This window comes from Labrus bergylta, chromosome 21 (assembly GCF_963930695.1).
Source record: "Labrus bergylta chromosome 21, fLabBer1.1, whole genome shotgun sequence".
Taxonomy (NCBI): Eukaryota; Metazoa; Chordata; class Actinopteri; order Labriformes; family Labridae; genus Labrus; species Labrus bergylta.
Genome location: NC_089215.1, coordinates 19,375,971 through 19,402,997, shown reverse-complemented (window position 1 = coordinate 19,402,997; position 27,027 = coordinate 19,375,971). Strand labels below are relative to the sequence as shown.

The 27,027-nt window shown below is 39.9% G+C and overlaps 2 protein-coding genes across 7 annotated transcripts in view; one reads left to right on the top strand and one right to left on the bottom strand.

The window, feature by feature from the left end:
• Positions 1–280: 280 nt before the first annotated feature.
• gucy2cb (guanylate cyclase 2Cb) lies at positions 281–20,788 on the top strand. The gene is made up of 27 exons (XM_020644811.3): positions 281–745; positions 2,193–2,305; positions 3,711–3,778; positions 3,874–4,092; positions 5,780–5,901; positions 6,089–6,191; positions 7,028–7,139; positions 7,669–7,810; positions 9,265–9,347; positions 9,516–9,624; positions 10,078–10,159; positions 10,777–10,879; positions 11,029–11,088; positions 11,188–11,259; positions 11,414–11,518; positions 11,848–11,934; positions 12,985–13,117; positions 13,202–13,339; positions 14,419–14,495; positions 14,570–14,661; positions 14,804–14,962; positions 16,372–16,564; positions 16,645–16,819; positions 16,971–17,069; positions 17,272–17,363; positions 18,404–18,480; positions 19,170–20,788. Exons 1-27 carry the CDS (start codon positions 541–543, stop codon positions 19,381–19,383), a joined length of 3,234 nt encoding a protein of 1,077 aa, XP_020500467.2. The 5' UTR covers positions 281–540; the 3' UTR covers positions 19,384–20,788.
• Positions 20,702–27,027, bottom strand: part of kctd17 (potassium channel tetramerization domain containing 17) — a 19,517-nt gene continuing 13,191 nt past the window's right edge. For 4 of the 6 annotated variants that reach the window (XM_020644813.3, XM_065950040.1, XM_065950042.1 and 1 more), the window contains exons 5-7: positions 25,746–25,871; positions 25,061–25,214; positions 20,702–24,134 (exon numbers count right to left, since the gene is read on the bottom strand). In XM_020644813.3, the coding sequence (XP_020500469.1) occupies positions 25,101–25,214; positions 25,746–25,871 (240 nt within the window). In that variant the 3' untranslated portion in view covers positions 20,702–24,134; positions 25,061–25,100. The remainder of the gene's footprint in view (positions 24,135–25,060; positions 25,215–25,745; positions 25,872–27,027) is intronic. The other 2 variants (XM_020644817.3, XM_065950043.1) reach the window with 1 other exon arrangement.

The window sequence follows — 27,027 nt, the reverse complement described above, 5'->3', positions numbered from 1 at the left end:
TACATTACTATTATTTACATTATTTTTCCTTGACCACCTGAATTAAAAAATAGATTATTTGTGACATCCCCTTTAAAATGCTCATTTTTCATTCCTGAAATCTGTGTTGCTCACACACTACAAGCTCTAATATGTGCTCTGTGTGCCTGTGTTTCTGGCTCGTAATTCATTCAGACCTTGGCACAATAACAGTGAGGAGGTTATATTGCCCCTGTCTGTGTCTTTAATGGTTGTATATTAACAACTTGATGTGGATAGGACAGGTGAGCGGCCACTAAGAGGAACAGAAGGAGTGTGAACCTGTGAGGTGAAGCAAGCAGTTCGGAGTAAAACAAGGACTTGGGGAGCTGGATACTAATATTTTTTCTACGGCAACGTTGGATAAAAACGAGATTTAATTTTTGGAATTTCCGTTAAGATAAAAGAGGAAGGTCTTGAAAACTTAACTGCATCACTGTACTAAAGGAAATACACTCTGGCAGATCACAGACTCTACAAAGAACTCTGAAATTTGAAACTGCAGGAACATCAGAGCTGAAAATGGGAACGTGGAGGTGGTGGTTGTTTTTGTGTGCCCTCGGGATTATACTTTTTGCTCCATGCCGGGGCATCCAAAACTGTGTGGATGGCATTACAGTCAATGTGATTCTCCTGGAGGATGAAGTGTCTCCCTGGAGTCTGAAGTTTGTAAAAGGGGAAATAATGAAGGCCATAGAGACAGACGCAATCCTCAATGAGGGTGATGGTAATAAAACAATTTTTTTTAAACACATGAAGTTACTGCATATTGACACAGACAGTACGGGCTTGAAACAATACAATAGACCATACGTTTTAGAGTCAAATTTGAACACTCTTATTTAGTGCAAGTGTGCAGAATATATCACTTTTTATTCAGTGATAAGTCTGGTAGTTTGAACAAAGGTATACTGTATACAAAAGAGATTTCTGTGTCAAGACCTGCCATTAATACAAGTGTTTAGGGTTTAAGTTGTTAAGTTCCCATTTACCAAGGGTGCAATGTTTTTAACCTCTTTTTAGTCATTTTTGTTTTGTTTTGTCTCAAAGTTTTAATTTCTTGCCTTTAATAGTGTTCTTGCGGTGTTTTCACATCAAATGATCAATCAATCTTTATTTGTAAAGCGCCTATTCATAAGAAATGTTGCCTCAAGACACTTTACAAAAAAGAAGGTGAAAGAATTTGATATATTATTTGCAAAGACCCAACATTAATCCATCATGAGCACTAAGCAACATTTAGCAAAGTCACAGTGACAAGGAAAAAACAGATCCAGACTGAACAGCCATCTGCTGAAAACTGTGTTTGGGTTGGAAATTAGGGATAAAGGGAGATGTAAAAAAAAAAGAAACAGATAGAGACAAATAGAGGAACAACTACAACAATGAATGAGATCGAGTTATAGCTACAATGTAAGTCTGGTAAAAGTTAGCAACTGAAATAATGATGAAATGGGAAGGACAGATTGTGTTAATTATAGGCTAGTAGTTGAAGTTTAGCAGCTATTAGATTCACTTTAATGATAATAGACGTAAGGCAACAAGTTATAAACTCTTCAGATTTCAGAGGACAAGTGACGCAATGACTGATAAAAACAGATAGGATATTATTTAGTCAGCACAACAAATAATGAGATACAATCAATTAAGCTGTCAACCAACAGGCAATGATTATCTGAAACGCTTTGATCTCTGCTAGCTTAGCTTGAGCTTTACACTGGATGTCCATGATAAAATTAAATATAAATTAATGACTGGATTGACCTGCTATTAGGGCTGAATCTGGACAGTTACAGTTTCGAGCATACTTACTACATATTTATGGATTATTATTGATATTCAAGCTCAATGACAGCTAGCTGTTCGCTAAACCCCTTCACCCATAATTACTGTAATCTGTTTGTGTATGGAACATGCTGTCTACATTGAAAATGTTGTCAGATTTAGTTTATTTTGGTATTATATAAGAAGGAAAAACATATGGTCAGATGGTAAGAGATGCTAACTTTAGATTGAAACAAATTCATTCACTTAATGTGTAGGCTAATGCTTATCTCAGGTAGCTACTTTAGTTTCATTTGATATTAAGCTAGTGATGTTCAGGTAATCACAATCTTGAAAAATAATAATGCAATGTTTTTTCTGCCTATTTTGTTTCCTCAAACCACATTAAGATTTGAAGTTTAATATAACACCTAAATTTGGCGGCTTCAATACAACCTTATATCGAAATAGAGGCTGCAGAAATAGCGCGTGTGAGGGAGTGGCCCAGCTAACACAACTCATGGTGAGTAGCTACAGCTCTTTGTCCACCTTTAACACATGATAAACTATTGGGCATGTTTTCTATTAAGCTATATTATCATCTGATAGTTAAAAATTTATATTTTGAGTATGGTTTTCTTGATTTTCACCACTTTTCACTTGACCACCAACTGAGAAGACATTGGATTGAGAAGTTATGAAAGAAAATGTTTCCCTATTTCAAGCAAAAAACACAAGTCCAAGAGTGTATGAACATCAAATTTGATCAATTAGCTACAACATGTTCTGTAATTTAGCCACATGCTAGCATACATCACTGAAAGCAGGTGCTAAAGCTAGCTAAAAATGCTAAACTATGTTACTTGATAAAATAAGAAATGCCCTAAGGAATAACCTGCTTACGCAATATCAAGGCAGTAGTTGAATGCTAATGGTGGATGTTAGCAACAAGCTAGCTAATGAATTATGAGCTGATGTCCAGTTTGTCACAGTGCTTTATAATCTTTACCCTTAACTCGACAATTTTATTAATTTTTTTCGTTAAGTCAGCTCCATCCATAGCAAACAGTATAAAACACTCAGTATCTTCCTGAGTCTTTTTTTTTAAACTATCCTTGAATACATGAACTTAATGAGCAGCCCAGTCACCATACCAAACCCGGAGTCTCTGCTCACCGTTGAGTGCGAGGACTGAGGTGGGGTAGCTCTGTATCACAACACACACTATCCCGAAGGTTTCACTGAACAACTGGTGAATGTGAGGCAGCAGAGAGCTCGGTCCTCTGGTAGTATTGAGTCTGTAGACCACCAAAACTAAGATACTTCTTGGCCAGGTTGTGGAGAGGTTAGACCACAATGCATTCCCGGGGTTGAAGATGCAGAGGGGTACAGCTTTAAAGGGCTGGTCTTTCATGAGAACACATGCAGCCAATACTTTGTGCTTCTCAACAAAGCATTTGGTGGGGCTCAGCACTCCTTCCCCTTTAAAGGGCTCTTTAATGTGGCTATTACTACATACTCCATCGGCTACCATGTGTTAACCTGAAGGTCCGAGGCTGGCGACATGTGAGGCTGCCTGTCTGGTGGTTTCATGGCCATGGGCTATGTCATAAGCTAGGGTGGGAGGTCGCCGTTCTAACAGTTTTTTGCGATCTCAACATCACCCAGAGCATTTGCGAAAACTTCAACGGGTTGCTTCAATACTTCCTCGTGGATACGGTTATTTCAAATCTGTCCCTCCCTTTTTTTCCTATCCTGGGACAGTCTTCCCAACTTTCATAGACTTTGATTATAGAGGCAGAGAGAGTTAATTTGTTAAGAAACATTTTCATTTTGGGAGAAAGGCAGGATACACATGGGTGTCACACAGTACTAATCAATAACAGCCACTCCCACAGACAAATATACTTATTGGTTTTCTTTGGCAGAATTCAAGTAACTTGGGATGTGCAGTGCTTGGGCCCACCTGCACCTACGCTACTTTCCCTATGGTTGAGTGAGTCACGTTCACACTGATGCAGATAAATATAAAATCACCTGTCAGTAACCACAATGTGTGACAACAGTTATTTTATGTTTCCTCTCTGTCAGTGCTGAGAAAGGTCTGAAGCTCAGCACTCCCATCATCTCAGCGGGAAGTTTTGGCATGTCCTGTGACTTTGCGCTCAACCTGCAGCGCCTCCTACCGCCCGCACGCAAGATCTCTAACTTTTTCATCCACTTTTGGAAACACAGCAACACAATTAAGCCTCCCTGGGAGACGGCCTATGTATACAAGACACATAAGGAAAATACTGAGGATTGCTTCTGGTGAGTCATGGATGAGATGTTTTTAAAGGGGACATTTTATGAAAAATCCACATTCACAGTGTTTCTGAACATATATTTGGGTAACCTGAGTGTCTACTGACCCACAACATGTGAAATAAACCCACCCAGTCCTTTGTTTGTAGTCTGCATAAGTCTTACAACACAGAAAAATGCTCCGTTTTAAATTTTCTCAGTTTGTGACATCACAGTGGGATTCTGGTAAAAAATCCCCCTCCCCTCCCCTGATATCTCCACCCATGGACTCCTTCCCAGCCTAGAACAAAACTTTTGCGCAGGTCTGCCATTTTTAGTCAGAAGAGTGATGTCTACTGGGAAAACTCGGGGGGGGGGGGGGGCTCATTACATTTAAAGAGACACACACACCAAACTGGTTTATACAGGGTCACAAACCTCCTCTGGTGTTTGATTCATGTTATATTTTGACCAAAGCACAGCACAGATGTTTTAATTTAGACCACAGGGGACTGTTTGAAAAGGTGGAGAAGGGGGATAATATGTCCTCTTTAAAAAAGTAATTAACTTTTTTGGGTCAATCATATATTGAGGAAGTTTCTATTAAATCATCAGGTGATTAGAGCTCCAGGAAAGTGTTTGATGGATTAACAGGTCCTACATTCCTTTCTCTGTAATTTATTAAGGTGGGACATTTCCTCTTTCTGCAAACCATAGATATTGATTCTGTCTCATATCATATGGCAGCTGTTGTACATTTCATAATGTACCAGGTTTAGATTTATTGACTCTAAGCACATCAGTCACTGTGACTACATAGGCAGTAGGAATTTGTCACATGGTAAGAATGACCCTTTGTACCTTCATTTCCAATATTTGAACAACTTTAGGTAATAATGAAAAGAAAATGAGTGACATCGAATATGACTTAACTAAAGTTGAGTGAGCATTTTCCATCAATTAGAATCCATATTCAATCAAAACCTCCAACATACAGTATATCCAGGGTCAAAATAATCTTATCTTTTCTTGGAATTAATGTCTGTAAAAGGATGGTTAGATATTTACTTATAAAGGTCATTCACACAATGATTCATGTTAATCAAAATGTATAAATATAGGTGAATTTGCACATTATATCATTTTTATGTATGAAGGAAAATGTGAGGACAATGATTTTGTGTTCTTTCGCAGAATGTCTGTGAAATGGATGGCCATTTATTTTTTTCCTCTTCTGTATGAACTTCAATTGTACTAGAGGAGCTGGTCTTGCTGATTGTCTTTGTTTGTTTGTTATTTTGTTCTGTGTATAAGTGTGTATGAATGAATGTGTGTTGGACCCCAGGAAGAAAAGTATGCTGGAGCTAATGGGGATCCTAATAAAGAAAGAAAGAAAGAAAGAGAATAGACAAAATACAATGTGATTACCCTATGCTCTGTAAACATCCTCCTGTTATGGATAAAGAAATTCCCTGTACATCTTAAAAATGAATTTGACCTTTTCTGACCAGAATATATGTTAGTGTTCAGAATAAATTATTTATGAATATTTTTTTTTTACCAATGAATAGACAAAACAATGTTTAGTGACCTGAATAAACTCTGTCCTGCAGTGTTAATGAAATAGACCAGTGGGTATGAATTATGGAGTAAAAGTGATATGACTCACTGTTTCTTCAGTCCCTTCGTATTGCTGTATTTTTTTCTTCTACAGGTACATAAATGCACTGGATGTAGGCTCAGGAATGTTTGCCCAAAATATAACTAGAACAGTGCTGCGCAAACCAGAAGAACTGAGGGAAGTGATTGCATCCCCTCAAAACAGGACGAGCAACTGTAAGTGAAATGGAGAAATTATACCTATAGGTCAAACAACAGAAACATTTGGATGTATTTTTTTTGCCCCATATTGTGTGTATTCTTGGATCAGTGAAGAAATGAGATGGTCATTTGTAGACGAAATCAATAATTCACTGGACAAACTCAGAAGTTGCACTCTTACATAAAGCTCCTCTGTTTGCAGTGTTCATCATTTGCGGATCACCTCAGGACGTGATTGAGGTGAAAAATGGATCCAAAGAAGCCGACAGCAGTGAAATTCTCTTCCTCCTTATTGATCTCTACAAGTCAGTGCTTTTTATTCTCTAGCTCTTTTATAACTTCTCATACGATCAATTCTCCTCAAATGTCTTGTTTTCATTTCAGTTTTCTTATTATCATACTTTCTGTAAACATCTTCTCAAGCCTAGAGCAGTGATAGACAGTCGTACAAGCTTTAATTCACTCTGAAGGCTCCTGTCACTCATGGCTGCTTCTGCAGCTGCCAGGGGGTATAAACAAAAACAGAGTGGAGTAGTTCAAGTAATAATACAGAATTCTTGTTTTTTACAACAAGAACAACTTACAAAATGAAGTCAAATTTAAAGATTGATAAAATTAATAGATAAACAACTGATATAGATAGATTACTGAATTTCTGGAAAACTGAAACAAAGTGATGGATAAATGGCTTAAAAATGATCTTTGTTTAATAATACAAAGAATCACCACCATAATATGTTGGCGGGGTTTGCACTAAACCCATGGGGCCAAACCGGGCTCATCCCGGAAGAACTACATGGAGATGCGGCCCTGTAGGCCGACCACTCGCAGGGATACTCATAGGGGGCGGGTGCATGCTACATTTTATGTAATGGTAACATCCACTATTTTATTGTACTGTAGTTTAATAGTTTTAAATCATGTTCAATATCTTCAATTAAGATACATAAGTGTCATGCTTGTTCATGTTGAGGAGGGGATTATTTAACTACAGAATCTACTGACAATTTGATGTATGTTGATACTTATTATTTTGTTAAAATTAATAAAACATTCATAAGAGCTCCCTTATTCTGACTAATTCCCATGATAATGCTGCCTACACAGCACTTGTAAAATCATCCCCCTCCCTTCTCCACAGTGATATTTACTACAACACGTCTTCAATGCCTTCTATGAAGAACGTGTTGGTGTTGACGATGCCAAACACTCGAAACTACACCATCAATAATGACCTGAGAAGCAACAACACGGTGAGGAAACAGGATATCGTCATTAATCAAACTGCTTCTTAAAGAAATTGTTACATGTTTTGGGAACTACACTTGTTTCAAGAACATAATTATTTTTGTTGTAACACATTTTTGTAGTAGTTCAGTCCTTAGGGAGTTGGGTTGGTAACCGGAGTGCAAACCAAGTCTGGAAATTGGTCTGGTAGCTGCAGAGGAGCTGTTGATTAAGGCACCCTCGATCTATCATGTGCTCTTTCATGTGCAGCCCCTCTCTCTCTCTGACATCATGTCCATAGCATCCTTTTGTGCATGTGTGTGTATTTCAGTCTGTGTGTGTGCAGCATGTTTCAATAACTGCTTATTTGCACTTCTGGTGAGATGCCAAACCTCATTTCGTTACTCTATACCTGTATATGTGTAATGACAATAAAGTTGAATCTCATCTCATCTCATCTCAACAGAGTGTAAAATTAATAAAGGACATCTTCTTCTTCTTGAGTTATTAAGTGGAGTAGTTTTACAATCAATGGTCGTCTATCTCTCTCTGCAGATGAATGATTACATGGCGGCGTACCATGATGCAGTGCTGCTAGTTGGAAAGCTTATCAGGGAAATTGTCAAAACAAATCAGTCATCCGAGTATCAGAAGGAATATGTCAATGTCAATTACTTCAGAAACGTCTCCTTTGAGGGTAAGTATGAAATGAAGAGGTTGTCACTGCAGAAGGGAGAAAAATATTTTACTCTGAATTTTACTTTCATGCAAGCAGTCAGCATTGTTGTTTGCATTTTTTTTTAAATTCTGAATTAATGATTTTCAACATTTTTAGTGGTGTGACAAAAAACTTTCTATCAATCTTTATTAGTTTATCAGAAATTTATAACAAATTATCTCAAGACTCTTTACAAAACGAGCAGGTGAAAGACCTCACTCTCTGCTATGTTATCTACAAAGACCCAACATTAATCCATCGTGAGGACTAAGTAACATTTAGCAAAGTTACAGTGACATGAAAAAACTTCCTTTAAGAGGCAGAAACCTCGAGCAGAACCAGACTCATGATGAACAGCCATCTGCTCGGGGTTGTGAGAGGACAGAGGGAGATGCAGAAAGATAAAGACAGAACAACAATCAATAAAAAAGATTTATAGCTACAGTGCTTTTAATAATGTTAAAAGTATGTGTGATAAGTGTGATAATGGACTGATCAGTCTAATATTAACGTCAGCAGCTGTAGTGATGATGAATATGGGGAGGACTGATTATGTTGATTACAGTTACTTTCACAGTGTTTCTGAACATATATTTGGGTAACCTGAGTGTCTACTGACCCACAAAATGTGAAATAAATCATCCAGTCCTTTGTTTGTGGTCTGCATAAGTCTTATAACTCAGAGAAAAATGCTCTGTTTCAAATTTGCTCTCCTTGTGATGTCACAGTGGGATTCTGGTAAAAAAAAATTCCCCTCCCCTCCCCTGGTATCTCCACCCACGAACTCCACCCCCAGCCTAGAACAAAACTTTTGCGTAGGTCCTCCATTTTTAATTCACTACAGAGGAGTGATGTCTAAGGGTCAAACTCAGGGGGAGGGGCTCATTGCATTTAAAGAGACACACACACCAAAACGGAGCGTACTGAGGGAGCTTGTTTAAACAGGGTCACAAACCTCCTCTGGTGTTTGATTCATGTTATATTTTGACCAAAGCACAGCACAGATGTTTCATTTAGACCACAGGGGACTGTGGTAAAAGGTGGAGAAGATGGGATGATATGTCCTCTTTAAATTTCGTTTCTGATAGTTAATACTTCCGAATCTTCAACATCAACCACAGCTGGGATGAATTTAGCGACTGTGACTGAAGGCCTGAGTTGACATTGGTGACTATTTGTGTTTGAGGCGGAACAGATGGAAGCTGTCAGCTGCTATCTCTTATTAGTGTTTATCACTGACAGGATGAAGAGATGAGGTGTGAGAGCCTGCAGACAGGAACAGTGTGTTATGGAGTGTGAGAGGCTCAAGGAACAAGCTGATCCTAAATAATGGGACACATGTCTGTCAGGCAATTTTTTCCTCTTTTAGTTGCCATCGCACAGTATCTTGTGGGCGTTGAAGTGTTTTAAGATGTTTCTATGATTCTGTGCAGGAAGTGCTGGAACCTACAAGCTGGACGAGCATGGAGACAGAGACGTGGACCTCTCAGTCATTTACACCACGACTGACAACGAGGTCTTTTGTTCTCCCATTATTATTATTATTATTTTACCATTTAGCAGTTAACATATTATATTTTGTCTGCAATATCCCCTTGAAGATCTTAAAAAACCTTAAAATGTGCCAAATCCCTTGCTGCCATGGTGTTTAATGCTGAAATGTAAAAGTCTCGCTTCTCCTCAGTACGAATTGTTATTCAGTTTTGACACTGAGTCCAACCGCACCAAAGTGGTGGAGACAAACCCTTCCTTCATCTGGGGAAATAGACTTCCCAACACCAAGCCGGACCAAGGTACTACTGAAACACACACACACGCACGCACACACACACACACACACACACACACACACACACACACACACACACGATTATAGATTTATCATTGGCTGAATTAATCTGGCTTGATTTATGACACCATAGCCATTGCTGCTTGTCATCCCCCACTCTCTCCTCCACACATTTCCTGTTTCTCTTCAGCTCTCTATCCAAAATAAAGGTGAAAATGGCCCAAAAGACAACTTATAAAAGCTAATAAAAAATAGCAGCATCCTCTTTGCGATTTTCTTCTCTGGGACATGTAAAAAATGTCTGCAGATCACCATGGACATTTACTTTAACATCAGGGTGTTCTAAATAATCTGAAGGTTCGCTCTGCGTTGTGTCTTCCTGCTGTTACGTGTGTACAATACCCTGGATGAGGCATGGTTTGCTTTAATAAATACCTACTTGTGTTCCTATCCTCAGACCTGCCTATACGTGACATCATCGTCATCATGTTAGCTGTTACTGTGGTTGTGGTAACGACCATCGCCTTCATTTTCTATAGGTGAGTGATAAACCAAATTCAGTTCATGAAACCTGGAAAATGAGGATCAAGGACATTACACACACACGCCTGAGGCTCACACAGTCGGCTGTGAAGTGAGTTAAAGGGTTAAAACAGGAAAACAACAGTATGTTATACTAAAGCCATGACAACTGCACTTATTCAATTCTCAAAGCTCAGGTTCACTGTGATGGCAAATTCAATGGTCGATCACAGTGAAATGATCGCATCATGTGTTCATGATGGGGTTAGCAAACAATGTTGTTCAAAAACTTTTGTCAACACAACAGATATTTGTCAATCAACTTTCACTTTAAAGACTATATGTGTTCTCTTTTGAGACATGTTATCTCTTATCTTATATTGAACATAATGTAAACATGCTCAGACATTCAGTTTTGATGTTTGGATTGATGTTATTACGATGCTGTTATGAATTATACAGATATTTATCATCTGCTTAAAGAGATTTATTGGACCAACGTGAATCATTTTCAAAGGGAAACTATTCTTTGGCCTCATAGATTCAAGTTTTTGTTTAAAAGTTGAAAATAAGAAACTAATTAAGTATGACAGGTTCAATCCTCCTGATGGTGTTTTGTTTTGTTTCTCTGCAGACAGAACAGAAGGGACCGTCTGGTCAGGAAGCGTTGGTCCTACATCCCCTCACACCTCATCACGCTGCTGGAGAACAACGAACTCAACGTTATTTCTCTGAAGGTAACTGACCTGCAAACATGCACTCACTTACAGAGCAGCGAAGGAGTCTTTTCCACAGCTCTCAACATTTTCTTTTGCCTCAGCTAAAACTTATTTTGAACATCAATTCACTTAAGAGCTCGGTAATAACCTTTCTCTGCCCCGATCAGATTGAAGACGAAAGGAAAAAGATGGATTTCAAAATTCGCCGTGCACTCTATGATAAGAAGGTAACTTACCATCCTGCATTAGTTTCTCAGTTGACATGTGAGCATGCAGACATGAACAAGAGCGTTGTAGTGAGACTGACGCTGCTGCAAAACTTTCAGATTGTGATTCTGAAGGAGCTGAAGCACTCGGACGGGAACTTCAACGAGACCCAGAGGGTAGAACTGAATGCAGTAAGACACACACACACACGCACGCACGCACGCACGCACGCACACACACACACACACACACACACACAGATAACAGGTGGTTTGTGCAAAATTCTCTGTGTTAATATTTTTCCAAAGTAAGCTTCTGTGCCGTCTTAAGAGCTTCTGTTTCCAGCTCCTTCAGATCGACTATTACAACCTCACAAAGTTTTATGGCACGGTGAAGTTTGATCAGGGCGTGTTTGGAGTGTTTGAATACGGAGAAAGGGGGTCGCTCAGGGTAAGTGTGGCATTTAAATGTATTTATTTAAAGTTGTGTCATGCATAAATAATATGTCCAAAACCAGACACAATTATTATCCAAAGAAAGACAAGAAAATAAAGTAAACACATAGATTACATTGTGTCATCCTCAGTGCATCAAAAGTATTCAGGAGTTATGACGTCCATTTCCTTTATTAGAGGAGGTTTTTTAATCATCATAATAAGGAGAATACAGAAGAAGTATCACAAGCTTAGTATGGATCAAGCGAGGAATGATCACACTTCAGAAAACAACTATTTTACCAGATTTGACTCACAAACGTGCTCGATCCCTTCTTCTTTCAGTATGTGCTGAACGACAAGATCTCCTACCCAGAGGAGACCTTCCTGGACTGGGAGTTTAAGATCTCCGTCATGTTCGATATTGCCAAGGTGAGACAGAAACTGTGCTGCAGAGTGCCACCTTGAAGTAGTGTTGTAGTCAAGACCACACTGACCGAGCCCTAGAAATACCCAGAGTGCTCCAAGACTAAGAGAACCAGGCAATTAGGGATCAAGACCGAGTCAAGGCCAAGACAGAGGCAGGGCGAGACAAAACCAAGACCAAGACCGTCAATATCACTGAGAAATCATCATCTTGTGTGCAGCAGGCGTGTCACTCATTTAGACCGTAACACCAGGAAGGTTGCAGCTGTAACCTGGGGAAAAATTCAAATTTCTTCTTTTATAGGAAGGGGCGTTTTCCTTCTAATCACAGTGATGACCTGGAAAAATAGCCTATCAGTGGAAGTCTTGACCGGTCTTGATTTAAAATCTGGAGTCCTACAACACTACCTTGAAGTAAACACTAAGTAATGTGACATGTTTGAGGAATTATAAACGCAGCAGTACTCAGATGAAATCTTCAGCTTGAACATCTTCATTGAGTGTTTCTTTTATGTTTATTAATTAACAGAAACCTGGAATAACTTAAAAGATAAAATCTTATTATGTAATTCCTTAAAAGCAAAAAATCTGAGCGTTAATATTTCTCTTTCTGTACTTTCTTGGAGGGTAACATAAACGTTCTCCAGGTGTTTTAAGAGGTGTGACAAGTTCAAACGTGTGCTCAACTTCACTTCAAGATAAGCCTTTATCTCTTAGTCCTGATGAATTAATTACACTTCTAATTATTCCTTTTACTCGTTGAAATTTGAGTATCATGAAGTAGTACTTGTGGACACAGACATATTCCTCCAGGTTCTGATCTGATTGTGCACAACATAATTATATCTTAAGTAAGTACATAACATAATTGCTAATGTGTTTATAATGTAATAGCCTCAACAGTAGAAACACAAACTCACTGCTGTGTATTTGGGGTATTAATCGTACTTATTTTTGCAGTTCCCTCTGGCAGCCAGTAGAGGTCAGTGGAGCTTACATTGACCGACTGCCCCTCTAATATAAACCTGTTCCTCCCCTTCCCTCTGCTGTGTGCAGGGTATGTCCTACCTCCATGCCAGTGACATCCAGGTGCACGGTCGCCTCAAGTCCACAAACTGTGTGGTGGATAATCGCATGGTGGTGAAGATCACAGACTTTGGCTGCAACAGCTTCCTCAGCCCTGGAAAAGGTAAGACCACATGAAGCCTGAGCATCATCTAACTCAAGTGTTTTTATCTATTCTGTGATTTTACATCCGTCTCTAACTCCTCAGACTTGTGGACCGCTCCGGAACATCTGAGGAAACACGGAACGTCTCAGAAAGGAGACGTGTACAGCTTCTCCATCATCTCTCAGGAGATCGTCCTCAGAAAGAGCACCTTCTACAGCGAGTGCTGCTCCGACAGAGAAGGTGTTACTCACTAACACCATGTCCACACTTTAACCCCTCAAACTTACACTTACAAACTGAGCTCCTGAAAAGTAACAGAACAAAGCAATATATGTTTCTAAAATAACGGTTTCTAATCAAAGAGAAATCCACTCACATCCAAACCCAAGCACATATAAGTGTACACTCAGGCAGGTTAAACTTATTGAGAATAAGAGAGATTCAGTATGTAATGATTCAAACTTTACTTTAGCTTTTCTCTTCAGTCATTACAATACACAGGGTTTCTCTCCAAATCTATTTTAAAAGCCTTATGTATAGAAGGCTATATTTTCCAATAATATGTTTGGGGGCGTTTTCATTTACAAAAAAAACAAAGTGAAAAAAAGAACCACAGGGCGGGAAGATAAATAAAATAGCAAAAACCAAAAAAACTTGAACCTGCATCAACAATGACAGAGCAAAAGCTCCTCACCTCCAACAGACATGGAGCATTTGTTTCAATGAGGTATGTTTTTTGTAACTTTATAACGCTGTGGCTCAGTGGTAGAGTCGGTCGTCTCTCAACAAGAAGGTCAGGGGTTTGACCCCCAGCTCCTGCAGCCACATGTCCAATGTGTCTTTGGGCAAGACACTAAACCTCAAGTCGCCCCCGCTGCTTCATCACCGTCGTGTGAATGTGTATGAGTAGGATCAGTTAATACTGATGGTCACTTTACTCAGCAGCCTCTACCATCAGTGTGAATGTGTAGGTGTGACCTGTGGTGAAAAAGTGCTTTGAGAAGTCAGAAGACTAGAAAAGAGCTTTACAAGCTCAAGTCCATTTACAATTTCCATCCCCTTGTTTGTTCGATATCTAATTGATGAATACAGTGAGCTCACTCCACCTCAGAGAATAACATTTCAAACATGACATGTTGTTGTTAAACACAATAATGTTTAATCCGATAAAGATGATAAAAGCTGATTTCTTAAACATCTTGATTTCTGTGAATCTCAGTTAAGAGGCATTCGTTGTTTTGAGGAAGGAGCCAATGATTAGCGTCTATTCAAAGACCCCTGAAATCACCTTGTGGGTAATGAATGTCTGTGTGTTACAGAAAAGCTATCCAGAGTCATCATGTCCTTCTTCAGACCTGATCTGAACTTTGAGACGGCTTCAGAGAGAGAGTCAGAGGTGAGTTTCAACCAGCTGTACGGCCGCTTTATTTACTGTGTCATGTTAAAGTTGTTATGTGCTCGTTCTCTTAGGTGTACATGATGATTAAAAGCTGTTGGGATGAAGATCCAGAAAAACGGCTTGACTTTAAGAAGATAGAGATCTGCCTGGGGAAAATCATCAGGTAACAGCTTAAATTCTGCAACGTGTGATTTCTGTATGCAGCCTGGCTGTGCCCTAAACACACTGGGACTTTGATTACATGTTTCTTATTGTTTTCAGTGAGAGTTTATGTTGTCCTTCTCCTCCTCTTTACTTGGATTTAGTAAAATTCATAACCAGGACAACGAGAGCTACATGGACAACATGATCAGACGGCTGCAGAATTATTCCAGAAACCTGGAGCACCTGGTGGAGGAGAGGACGGTGCTCTACAAATCTGAGAGGGACCGAGCAGACTGCCTCAACTTCATGCTGCTTCCTCGGTCTGTTTACACTCAGTGGAGCACATCGCATATACTTTAGATACCTCAGAAAACAGATACCAAAATGTACCCTGTTAGAGGATCGGTTTGGGTTTATGTAAATACTTTATCTGAAAAACATGATCATTGTCGGAAAACAAAGGTTATTTAGCCCAGTTTTCAAAAAAGATGTGCTTGTCAACCAGACAGTAGGTAAAATATGCTGAAAGAGCTCAAGTAGTTTTATAAAATATGAATTAAGACTTTTTTTTTTTTTAAACACTCCACACCTGGTCAGTGATACAATCTGAATATGAAAAAAGTTGCAACAAAGTTTGTGTGAAACAAAGTTTTTTGTTTATTTTAAATGTATTTTGGGGCTTTTTGCTGTTACTTGATAGGACAGTGGATAGATCAGAAATCAGGATGAGAGAGTGAAGAATGAAATGCAGGTAAGGAGCCACAGTTCGGACTTGAACCCGGGGTCGCCTGCTTGGAGGACTAAAGCCTCCGTACATGGGGCGCGACCTCAACGCTAGGCCATCTGCGCCCCATAAAACCAAAACGTTTGAAAGCAGGCAGGGAGAAACTGGAAGAGTAATGGATAACCCGCTGAAATAGTTAGATAAATATGATGTGGCTGTGAAGTTAATTATATTAACATCACAATTACAACACTAATATTATAAGGACAGAAGAATTACACAAAACAGCAACAATGTCAATAATTATCAATACATTAGGGCTGTCAGCATTCATTAACTAGTTAATCAGGATTAATTAACGACTGAAATTAATGCCTTCTTTCTTTTATTGCAGTAAATCACATGCTATTTTGTCCCTTTCGGCGCACCCTAGATAAGCCTCCTCAGTGTCTTCCTGTAGTTGCAGTGATGAAAATAAACAACACTGCTGCATCTTTGAACGTCTCATCTCACTTTAAAAAACTCTCAGACAGCTCAGCTGAAGAGTTAAAAGTAAAATCCACTTCATGACATCAAAAATGTCACCTTTCACCACGCCAATGAGCTGATTTGATTTAGTTTTTGATCCTTAATGAGTTCCTTTTTCTGTGGTTAAGTTAATGTCGTAACCTTCGATCTACCAGAGGTTCTTAATTTATTTAAAAACAGGGTTGAATTGAAACAGCAAGTAAAGTACTCTCAGCTTAAGACAATACAACATTTCAAAATAAAAGCACAACTATTTTCATTTTTAAAGGCCAAATAATGGAATTTCAAACATGTGATTAAAAATTAGATTAATCATGATTAACTATTGAAATTTAGAGTTTCATCATGATTAAACATTGTAATTGTTTTACAGCCCTGCTATAAACGTTTACAGGGTTATATCTTTTATACGAGGTTGAAGGTTGGTAGGTGAGAGTTTCTCTTGTGTCTCTTATTTACATGTTTCTCTCTGTGTAGCCCTGTTGTAAAAAGCCTGAAGGAGACTGGCATGGTGGAGCCTGAGCTGTATGACGAGGTGACGGTTTATTTCAGTGACATCGTCGGTTTCACCACTCTGTGTCAGTACAGCACGCCGATGGAAGTGGTGGACATGCTCAATGATATCTACAAGGGCTTCGACAGCATCGTCGACCACCATGATGTTTACAAGGTGCTAACAAGGTTCAACTTAGAACAAATAAACAGCACAGCACCACAGAGGTCATTATTATTTCTTCTACTGTTATTCAGGTGGAGACGATAGGTGACGCCTACATGGTGGCCTCTGGACTTCCTAACAGAAATGGGAACAGGCACGCAGTTGATATCTGCCGCATGGCTCTCGAAATCTTGGCCTTTATGGGCACCTTCCAGCTTCGACACCTGCCTGGCATCCCTGTGTGGATACGTATCGGCGTCCACTCAGGTAGACTACAATACTTTTCAATGTTTCAGTAAAAAGAAAAAAAGTGAATATTTCTTGAATTGTCCTTCATTGGAGGCTTCATCTATCCCTCTCAAAATAAAGCTTCTATATAGTAATCAGATCAGCTCTATTATTTTATATGTGTGTCCAGGTCCCTGCGCTGCGGGTGTTGTGGGGTTAAAGATGCCCAGATATTGTTTATTTGGAGACACGGTCAACACGGCATCTCGTATGGAGTCTACAGGTCACCGTGAGTATGGAAATAAACTCATGCACAACACGATGATTCACACAGACATTCATGCTTTCAGCTTTCAACAAGTCCAAGTGATCGTCTGCTCATTACTCCTCTGCATTTACAGAAGCGCAAAGTCAAAATAATTAAATAAACGTAACCTGCCAAGCGTGCGTCAAAAACATCTTATTCAACCTGATGATTTCATGTCCTGCAGCCTTGAAGATCCACGTCAGCGAGCCAACTATAAATATCCTGCAGAGGACACACTGCATGTACGAGTATGAGATCAAAGAATCATATCTGAAGGTAAAAATAGACCACTTTGCTTTTCCTTTTTCTAAAACTTTCAGATGAATGAAAGGTGGAGTCAGTGGCATTGTTTAGTTGCAGCTTGTAAACCAAACATTCAACTGAGCCCCTTCTTCTGGGCTCATCACTGCAGGACATATAGTGTGTACGTTTACTGCTTATACGGACAAAGATACCACACGTTAGCACAAGTTGCCTGTCCAACAGAAAGCAGACCCAACTCTTTTCTCCTCACTGCGATACAATTTCTCTTCTTTGCCGCTACTTCCACGTCTGTCATATCGTCACAGGTTTGGATTGTATTGTATCCACTCCTAAACTCACCTGTGCGCTGTCATTGGCTGGGGGATACACACCAGCATCCCCGCCCAGAAACGTCCTGAGGCAACTAAAAGAACAAAAACATCAAAATAAAGACAGACAGGTTCTCTGCAGACACAGTAGCCCTCACACATGTACTGAGGCTAGGGCTGGGAGATATGGACCAAAATCATATCTTGATATTGTTTAGCTGAATGGCGATACTCGATATATATCGATATGTATTTTATTAACAGTGAAAACACATGGAAAAATAAACTACCTGTTTGTGAATTTAAAAAGTAATATTAAAAAATAAAAATGTTCCTTAAATACAATAAAAGAGAGAGAGAGGAGGAGCAGGGTGAAGAGGGACAGACAGACAGTCATCATCAGTGAGATGAGAAAAAGGCGACCTGACACCTCTATGATGTTATTTTAATGCAACTCAAACTATTTTGATATTAACAATATTGTCTTACCCTATATCTTGTTTGAAAATATATCCATATATCTTAAAAATTCGATATATTGCCCGGCCCTAACTGAGGCCCATAAAGGGAGGATTGAGCTGCATTACTTACGTATAAGTTATATTCTATTTTGTTCAGGAACGCTTCTGACTCTACCTTTAAGATGTAAAACGACCTGTGCAACATCAATCCTAGTGAGATACAAGGCTGAGTCGCTGACACACATGGATGTTAATGTGTGTGTTTGTGTGTTTTTTTTTAAAGGGTGAAGGTACAGAGACAACCTACTGGTTGACAGGTGAGACCGGCAAAGACTACGACCTCCCGACTCCTCCCACAACGTAAGCAGACCCTCCACATTCTCCTCAATAACATCTGGCTACAAAACTTCACTGCAACAACGACTCACTACGACCTCCTGAAAACCATTAGACCCATGAGATGTTTGAGGCTCAATGCTGCATACCTTTTCAAATGAATACAAATGTACACATTTGTCTTTAAAAGGCATCATTTAGAGCAATATATGCTCAGGGTGGTCATTCTCATGTCTATATGATGAATATGAAGCTACAGCCAACAGCCAGGTTAGCTTAGCTTAGCAAAGATACTCAATTCAAATCAGCTAGCCTAGCGCTGTGCAAAGGAAACACAACCCAGTAATTACCACATGTTACATGGTGTGTGTTTTTGTAGAAATCCTTCATCATTGTGAGGCAGATGGAGACGATTGAAATGAGATACATTAAAGCACATTATGCTGAAGTCTTTAAGTGATGATCCAGTTAGTGTAAACGAATCACATGTAGTTTTGTGATTGTGTTTGGTCCATGATACCTCCTGCTCTAATCTGGGCTTCGAATGCTCCTGAGTCATGAAGCATCACTTCTTAGTGCTGTATTTAAGGGATTGTATTTCTGTATTCTGTCATCGTAATGTTGAATCAAAATGTATTTAATATGATCTTTGGATGCTTGACAAGAAGTGTGATGACTTACTTGTATGAACATCTTGGTTCCCGGTTCTCCAGAGAGAACTTCCAGCGGCTCCAGCAGGACCTGGCACAGATGATCCTCTCATGCCTGGAGCGCCGCTCTCGAGGATCCGTCCGGAGAAGGACGCCGCTCTCGAGTCAGAGCACAGAGGACGACAAGGAGCAGGACTCCGAGGTGGAGTCTGAGGGGGAGCATCCCGAGTACCTGCAGCTGGCCACTGTGGATAACACCCTCAGTACCTTCCTGTAGCACTTACCTGCTGTAGAGCCCATCACTGTCACAGACAGAGGTCAAGCTGTTTCATCTGTTTTCAAACTTAACGGTGGCTACAAGGAGCATACAAGTCAATTATTTATGTAATTTAAGCTCCTTGTACGTAGCTACAGTTTGTATGGATCTTTTCCGGTCCTTCCAGTTACGCAAACTGAGTGTGATAATAATAAACTTTTTTTTAAGAAGCATCTCCTCTGAAGAACAATAAAAGGGCGTTTACAGGCCGTGCTAAAATCTGCATCGGTGCAGACCTGGGAGTGTTGAACAGCTTTATCCCACTCCACACTCAGATCTTTGATAACACTCTTTGCATGTGAGCAACCGTGTGTATGCAGAGGGTGCAGGGGCTGGTTTGAGAATGGACCCTAAAGAGCAGATGCAATTACAAGAGGTGTCAGAAAGTATGAATGTGTATTTAAGCAGCATGAAGTACAATTATAAGATTAGGTTCTACTGATATGGTCCATTCTTTATAAAACATACAAGTTCAACTTTAAGCTCTAAGGAGATAGCTAAGTGGAGTAAAACGTTCCTCACTGAGGGAGAAGAAAACACTTATCAGGTGTTTTTTTCCTCTTCTTACACTTCAGCACAACTGTTAACAGCAACCGCTGTTTTTACACGATCACTTTTACACTTTATGCAGGAATATGATGCAGAGAGAGAGAGATAGAGAGAGAGAGAGAGAGAGAGAGAGAGAGAGAGTGGGGAATGACATGTGGAAAAGCAGCCACAGACGGGATTTGAATCTGGACCACTGCCTCTGCAGTCTGCACACAGGACGCCCAAACTAACCATTCAGCCATCGTCTATTTTGTGCATCAGAAAAAAGAATCTGGCACTCCAGTTAGTGATACGTTGTTTTTGGGAAAGGATGCATTCATTGTGATTGAAGACAGTTTGTGATGGTGCAGAACATGACCCCAGCTTTGTTCTTGTTAATAACTCTGATTGATGCATACAAGTTTTGTGACATTCTTTAAAATGAAATGCAAATCAAAGGCTTTCGCATCATTTTGTATTTGGCTTCTTGTTGTATTTACTCGTCTGTCCATCACCCACTGAAATGATCTAATCAAACTCTGGAACTACACTAATGGAGAACATGCTGTACGTCTCGACTAATGAGCTTCATGAGGAACAGTGTAGGAGGTAACCTCTGGAATGGCTACTTAGAAACTAGCTTCTTTATTTTTGTAAACTGTAAACTTCATTGAGCAGTGTCATGTGGATTAGTCAGGGATGTGTCTCTTGTAACATTTGCCGACTCTAATAACAAAACAAACAAACAAGATTTTCAGTTTTTTTAAACCAAAGGACAAAGATTTATTTTTGTTGAATGGTGACATTCATTTATATTAAATAAAAAATATTCAACTCATGTCACATTGTTGCAAATGTATGTTGCTCAGGTCCTGATAATGAAATGAAAACACAGTGTTCCTTAAAGCCCGTACAGGTTGATTTGAGGCGTTACATTGCATGTGTCACACAGTTTCATGTTTACAGACACTGAGGCTCTAAGGATGGCAGAAGAAGAAAAGTCCAGCATCAGATAAAAAACAGTTTTCTATCCACAGCTGCCTGAAAGTTCCCCCTCCCCCACAGAATGATGAAATAGGACTGCTATGTAGACCGACACATCAAATACTACATAAAAACACACTCTACTGTTCAGCAGATGAACACATAGTAAACGAGTAAAAACACCCGGCAAACCAAAGTCACTGGACATGCATAAGAAAGTTTCATTGTAGAGCGGCTTTCACTTGAGAGGAATTCTTATCTTGGTCAAAGTCCATTCATCAGCATGTGTGTGCATCATATTCAGTAAACCTAACAAATCAAGATCTATAAACTGTTGGAGTTAATTACAAAAAAAACAGAAGTCACCTAAAGATGGTGTCAACCTCCTCCCAGTCACACACTCTGGAAAAAAAAGTCAAAAAATTCTTTGAAGTGTAACATTCAAAAAGAATAAATTAAACAACTGAAAGTACAAAAAAATATATATATAAAAAAAAAAAAGCATGACATTATATACAAAACACCCCGTCAGCCTATCAGTGTACTTTCTCTGTATCCTTATCAAAAAATACAATTCTTACAGCAAATCTGTACTGGAGGAAAAAACACACAAATAACAAACCTCAGTGAGATTGTAAACTACACATCAGTCGACACAATGAATAACTCAGCTATTTATTAACGCTTGTATTAACTCCTGTGAGCACTTTGACACGGAGGAATTTGGACTCAAGGCACCAAATGATCCAAGTTAAACAGGCGACAACCCAAAAAAAAAACAGATTTTATACAATTATAAACATCATATCACATCGTGTCTCTTTCAGTCGTCTTCCTCCTTCTAATGTGTGTCATGATTATCACAAGCATGATGACGTCACTATACCTGCTAACTCAGCTGAAAGCACGTCGGGAGAGACCGGAGAGGTCCAGGATGTTTTTCTCTTACAGGTGAAATACCTCACACACTTTCTCTTACGCATCACACAGACACACCATGTCGTATTTGAAGGCTTTTTTTCAGATTTATTTATCAAAATTATATCAAAGAAGTCGCAGACAATGTTCTTAAAGTTGGATTGTCTCGTAATGTGACTTCATTATTGCCTGGGTTTAACAGTTTGAGTGTATTGGCGTCCCTACTCTTTATCAATCCGGGCAGTCAGTTTTAACTGGAGCTAACCTGCAGAGGGGGGGGAGGGGGCTGATGTAAACTGGGCTGACCACAAGGACAAGGAAAATTAACCAATCACAGAACGGGATGATGGGATTAGGCGAAGCTATATCATGTAGACACACACTTATTGGAGGGTATCACGAGTGTAGCTGGCTAACATGAATTTGGAAAGTCAACATGGCTAACAAGCCGGACTAGGAAACTCTGAATGGTAACCCTTGTTGTTCCTGTTATGGTTGTTTGTGAATGAACTGAAGAATATTTTATGTATTTTATTGTTCGGCTTGCTACACTTCCATTAGCTTCTGCTCTGTGACATTTCTGTTTTATTTGATGATGATGTTTTCTGATAAGCTATGACATAACACGGGGTTATTGTAAATAAATTGTACATAAAATGCTTATTTACATATTTTCTAACCTGCTGTTAAAAATGTTAGAAACCTTGTTTTCTTTAAGCCATGACCCTTTACTATCAGGCATTCAACGACCACACTGCTAGAGTTTTCCAAGTCCATTTACGGTAAATGTAAAGTCAAAAACCTGCAGCAGGTGTATTTACCAAACTACACCTAAAACCTATTTTATTCCATTATGCACATTTACAAAAACGTCTGTCAGGGTTTGTTCTACAGACAGACACAGGATACACATCTGATCTGTGGTGCAGTTCCTACAAGTTGCCAATAGAGGTTGTTAGAAGTCACGTGTTATGTAAGTTACTGCTTCTAAAAAAACCTCCCTCAATCACACACCTGCACTGCGGCAGATCAGCACACTGTTGAAAGTAGGAGCTGCGAGCTGTCCTCTCTCTGAACTGACAAAGAAAACAACAGAGGACATAGAGTAGCTTCACCACACACTGCTTTGTCACCCTCTCCTGCTCAGTTTGTCCCCCCCCCCCTCCTTCTCTCTGAGTCTCTCTTATACTCTTTGCTAACTCATGCCAGCGTCTCTGTCAGCTGAGGCCAAAGCTGCCTTTGGATTGCAGCCAAGGCGACAGACTGAGACGAATGCTGCTGAGCCTGCACCGGCACGTGGTGATGCAGGTGTGTATCAGCGCACCGCAGGGTGTTGATGCTGGAGGGGCAGCGTGTGAGTGTAACTGCTGTTGCTTTGAGCTCTGATAGACAGACTCTTATTATCTTTCAGTCTTCCTGTAGCCAGATGAAATCTTTGTATTATTTTGAGTAAATACTTGGATATGAACAAATCCCCTTCTCTGTCTTCAGCTACACTGATTCCATCCATCGATTAAAAGCCAAACAAACCAATCACTGGCTTAATAACATCTAATACCTGAAGATTAAACCAGCATTGGACAACAAATGATTCAGTCACCATTCAGTTATTCTTTACAAGCTTTATGGTTAAGTGAATCTATATTACATTTCTAAAGTTAACAGTTGATGGGATCACTGCATATATTGTGTTTTTGTTGCCAAGGGGATTGTTTACCGAAGCAGCCTTGTGCAACATCGGAGCTAAATGGGCATGAAGTTAAAGATCTTGGGAACAACTGCATCCAAAGTTGCACAGTACAGGAGTAATCAGATCCCTGCACTCCATTTAAGATTGATCAGATTGGATTGATGCAGAAAAAGCTCCTCACTGAGTGATGAAGGCAGATTTCAGATTCTCTGTCATGTTTGTGTATGCAGCACCTTGGATCAGCCAGCTTTACTTTGAATCTTTGGTCATAATTTACTAAGCTCCACTACTGTCCTTGGCAATGTAATGTTTGCACAGCCCAGCACATGACGATTTCTTCTCATAAAATGAGTGTCACTGAAAAGAAAAAAAATAAACTACTTGAAAATAAAGCTGTGAGACTAACCTATTCTTCTTCCTTTTTGGCCATCTTTATAACTGGCATTATGTAAATAAACCGATGCTACAGATCTTGTTTTTGATGACCACCTGTTGAGGCACACTTACACTGTGTGAGTGTCATAATGAGCCAAGATAAAAGTTATATTCTTTTTTTTTTTTTTCACATCCGGGACCCGTGGATCTGGAAAAGCTGTAAATTAAAAACAAAAATCAGACATCAGAAAATGTGGATCCGCGGCAATGTAACCTTAAAACCTTCTAGCTAATTGAAATGATTTTTTGGCTGCGATTATGGAGACAGAATGAGAGCTAATGACTTGACTGACATGAGAATGAGACGTTTTAACCGTGTTTAAAATGCATGACGTCCATGTTTGAAAGTGGTTTCTCAGGGTGTTATCTCCTCTGAGTGACTGTGCATTGTGAATGTAAATACAGTATGCACACAGACTGGGAAGGACATCCAACACTACAGCTACACTGAAAGGTCAGAGATATTCATGTCACAGCATCGGTAATGAGAGCCCACAGAGACACAGTGTTCAATCAATATGTGTGTGGCTGTGATGGGTCACTGAGAGACCAGACTGAGCATGTCCATATTCACACTCAGACACAAGCTGCTGCAGGTCATGAAGACGAACAGCATGACGGTATGACATTTTCATCCAACAGCCAATCAGCAAACTGTATCGCACGTGCAAAGTGTTGCTTTGAATTGAGTCATTAGCGGTGCTGCAAAAGCCTTTGCCTGTGCAGGCTTTTTAAATGCAAGCAGATTACTAGGCATGGTCAAAGCCTTGAGATGTGTCCTATGCGGATGAACAAAATCAGATTCATATGAACAAAGTTTTTACACAAACAACGTTAATGCCATTATTTAAGCTGTGGGTTAAGTCAGTGTATGGTTTTAGTATCTTCACTGCTTTGCACATCTACTTGTATTTGCTTGTTTGAGTGTGCACTGGGTTAACTTAAACAGAGGTCATTCTCAATGCGGTGACATAAAACAACGACGATCACCATAGACATGTATACATACACACGCATACAAACCCTCACACACTAAAATCTACCAGGTCTACCCGCTAGCACATCCAGCGCACAGTTCCTCACCCATTCCCGCCTCTCTTTGGAACAAAGAAACATGACTCCCTCATTCTCTAAGCCACTCATTCGGTCTGGTATCTCTCTCTCCCTCCTCCTCCTCCTCCTGCTCTTGCTCCTCATCCTTCGCAGCCTCCTCCTCCTCCTCCTGCATCTCCGCCGGCTTCATTCAGCATGATGGGACGGAGGGGAAAACACACCAAAAAAAAAGAAAAGAAAAGAAAAAAGAAAACGAGACAGAAAACGACAAAAAATGAACATGTTGATGAGTGTCAGTGAGTGGACTGTGATAGGCAGAGGGGTAGATATAGAGCAGGACAGATATATGTCTCTAAATCCACATGAAGGAGGGAGAAAATAGAGAGATACAATAAGAGGTAGACGGGAAGGAACAGTGGATAACAGCAGGAAAGAAAGGGAGAGCTGCATGAAGGTTGGGCTGAATGATTGTGTGAATGACATTTGGAGGTGAGCGACATTTGGAGCTTTGAGTGGAGAACGCAGGATCAAAGCACACTCGTATCCCCTTCAGCGAGAGGAAATACCCTCCTTCTCTTTCACACAGACACAGAAAAGCGCACACACACAAAGCAAGGACAGCGAGGAGCACACAGCCTGGAAGCTTGATCTTACAACGAGTCTTTAAAAATACATGTGTGTGTTTACTGTATGAGGACAACGTTAGAGCATTCACCTTGGTTTTGTGACTCTGCTCCGTGCCCAGTCCAGAACCGGGAGTATGAAGCTCCTTTGATACGACACATAGAAACTCAGCCTGGTCCTCTGTCCCGTAGCTGTATGACGAGCCGATGTTCACCATCTTGAAAAAGACACAGATACAGAAAGATAAACAGAGACAGAGAAAAAGGGGGAGTGAGTGTCTGGAAGAAGTAGAGACAACAGCGGAGAAATCAAGGAAGGGTCCCATCACAGTGAGGAAAGAGTCTTGAGCTCATGCGGGTGGGGGGAGCGGGGCGGTTCGGTCTCCTGCTAAACACTCAGTGGACTCAACAAGAAGCTTCTTCTTAACTGGTGGGAACAAAAACACAACCGTGGGTCCGCTTCTGCAGGAAACAAATCGTGGCTGTGCAGCATGCAGTGGAGACAAGTGGCAAAGCAGCAGGAGGGGTTGGGTGGGGGGGAGGGGCAGACGGGTCTATATCCAAATCATAGCTACAGTGGGGATAGACTGAAATATTGAGACTCAGTAAAGCTCTCAGAGATGTTGGTCTGAATCTCTATTCAAGAAAATCATCAAACTAAAGCCTCTCATCGCCTAAAAAACATTTGTTAAGGCTTGACGCCAAGGGATCGATCTACATTATTAGATCAATCTAATAGTGTTCTGTGTTCTCACTGTGAGCAGTGTTGAAATGGGGTCACTGTTTTCATACGACTGTCAATACTGTGAGAGAAAATACTAAACAGTCAAACATTTGTGGGCCACACTTAGTTAATATAGTTCAAAAGTTATCCGTCACAATTTCACAAAGTTATCCTAAATGAGTCATCTGCCTGTTTTGACAAAAACCAAAAAAAACCTGAAAGTTTCTCTAGTTTAGAAAGAAAACTTCAAATATGTCTATTATCTAGCTTTTCAATTCAACACTTTTTACAATATATGATTAATGAATCACATTTTTCAAACTCAAAAAGGTTTCAGATTTGAAAGATTGCAGTCTGATATCTGTAACCAACATAGTAGAAATATAAGGAAAGGGGGCTCTAGTCTGGCTTTAGTGCTTGCTGCCGGGTTTGACTCTGACCTCGGCCCCTCGCTGTCATGTCATCCCCACTCTCTCTCCCGTTCCAATAGTTTCCTATCTTCAGCTTTCTTATCACAATAAAGGCAAAACCGCCCAAAGAAATCTTAAAAAAAAAATGAAGTATACAGAAAAAAACTGAGAGAAAGATCAGGGCAACAATTCAACTTTATGATGTTAGTGCATGCATAGGAATCATTAATCTGAGAGTGC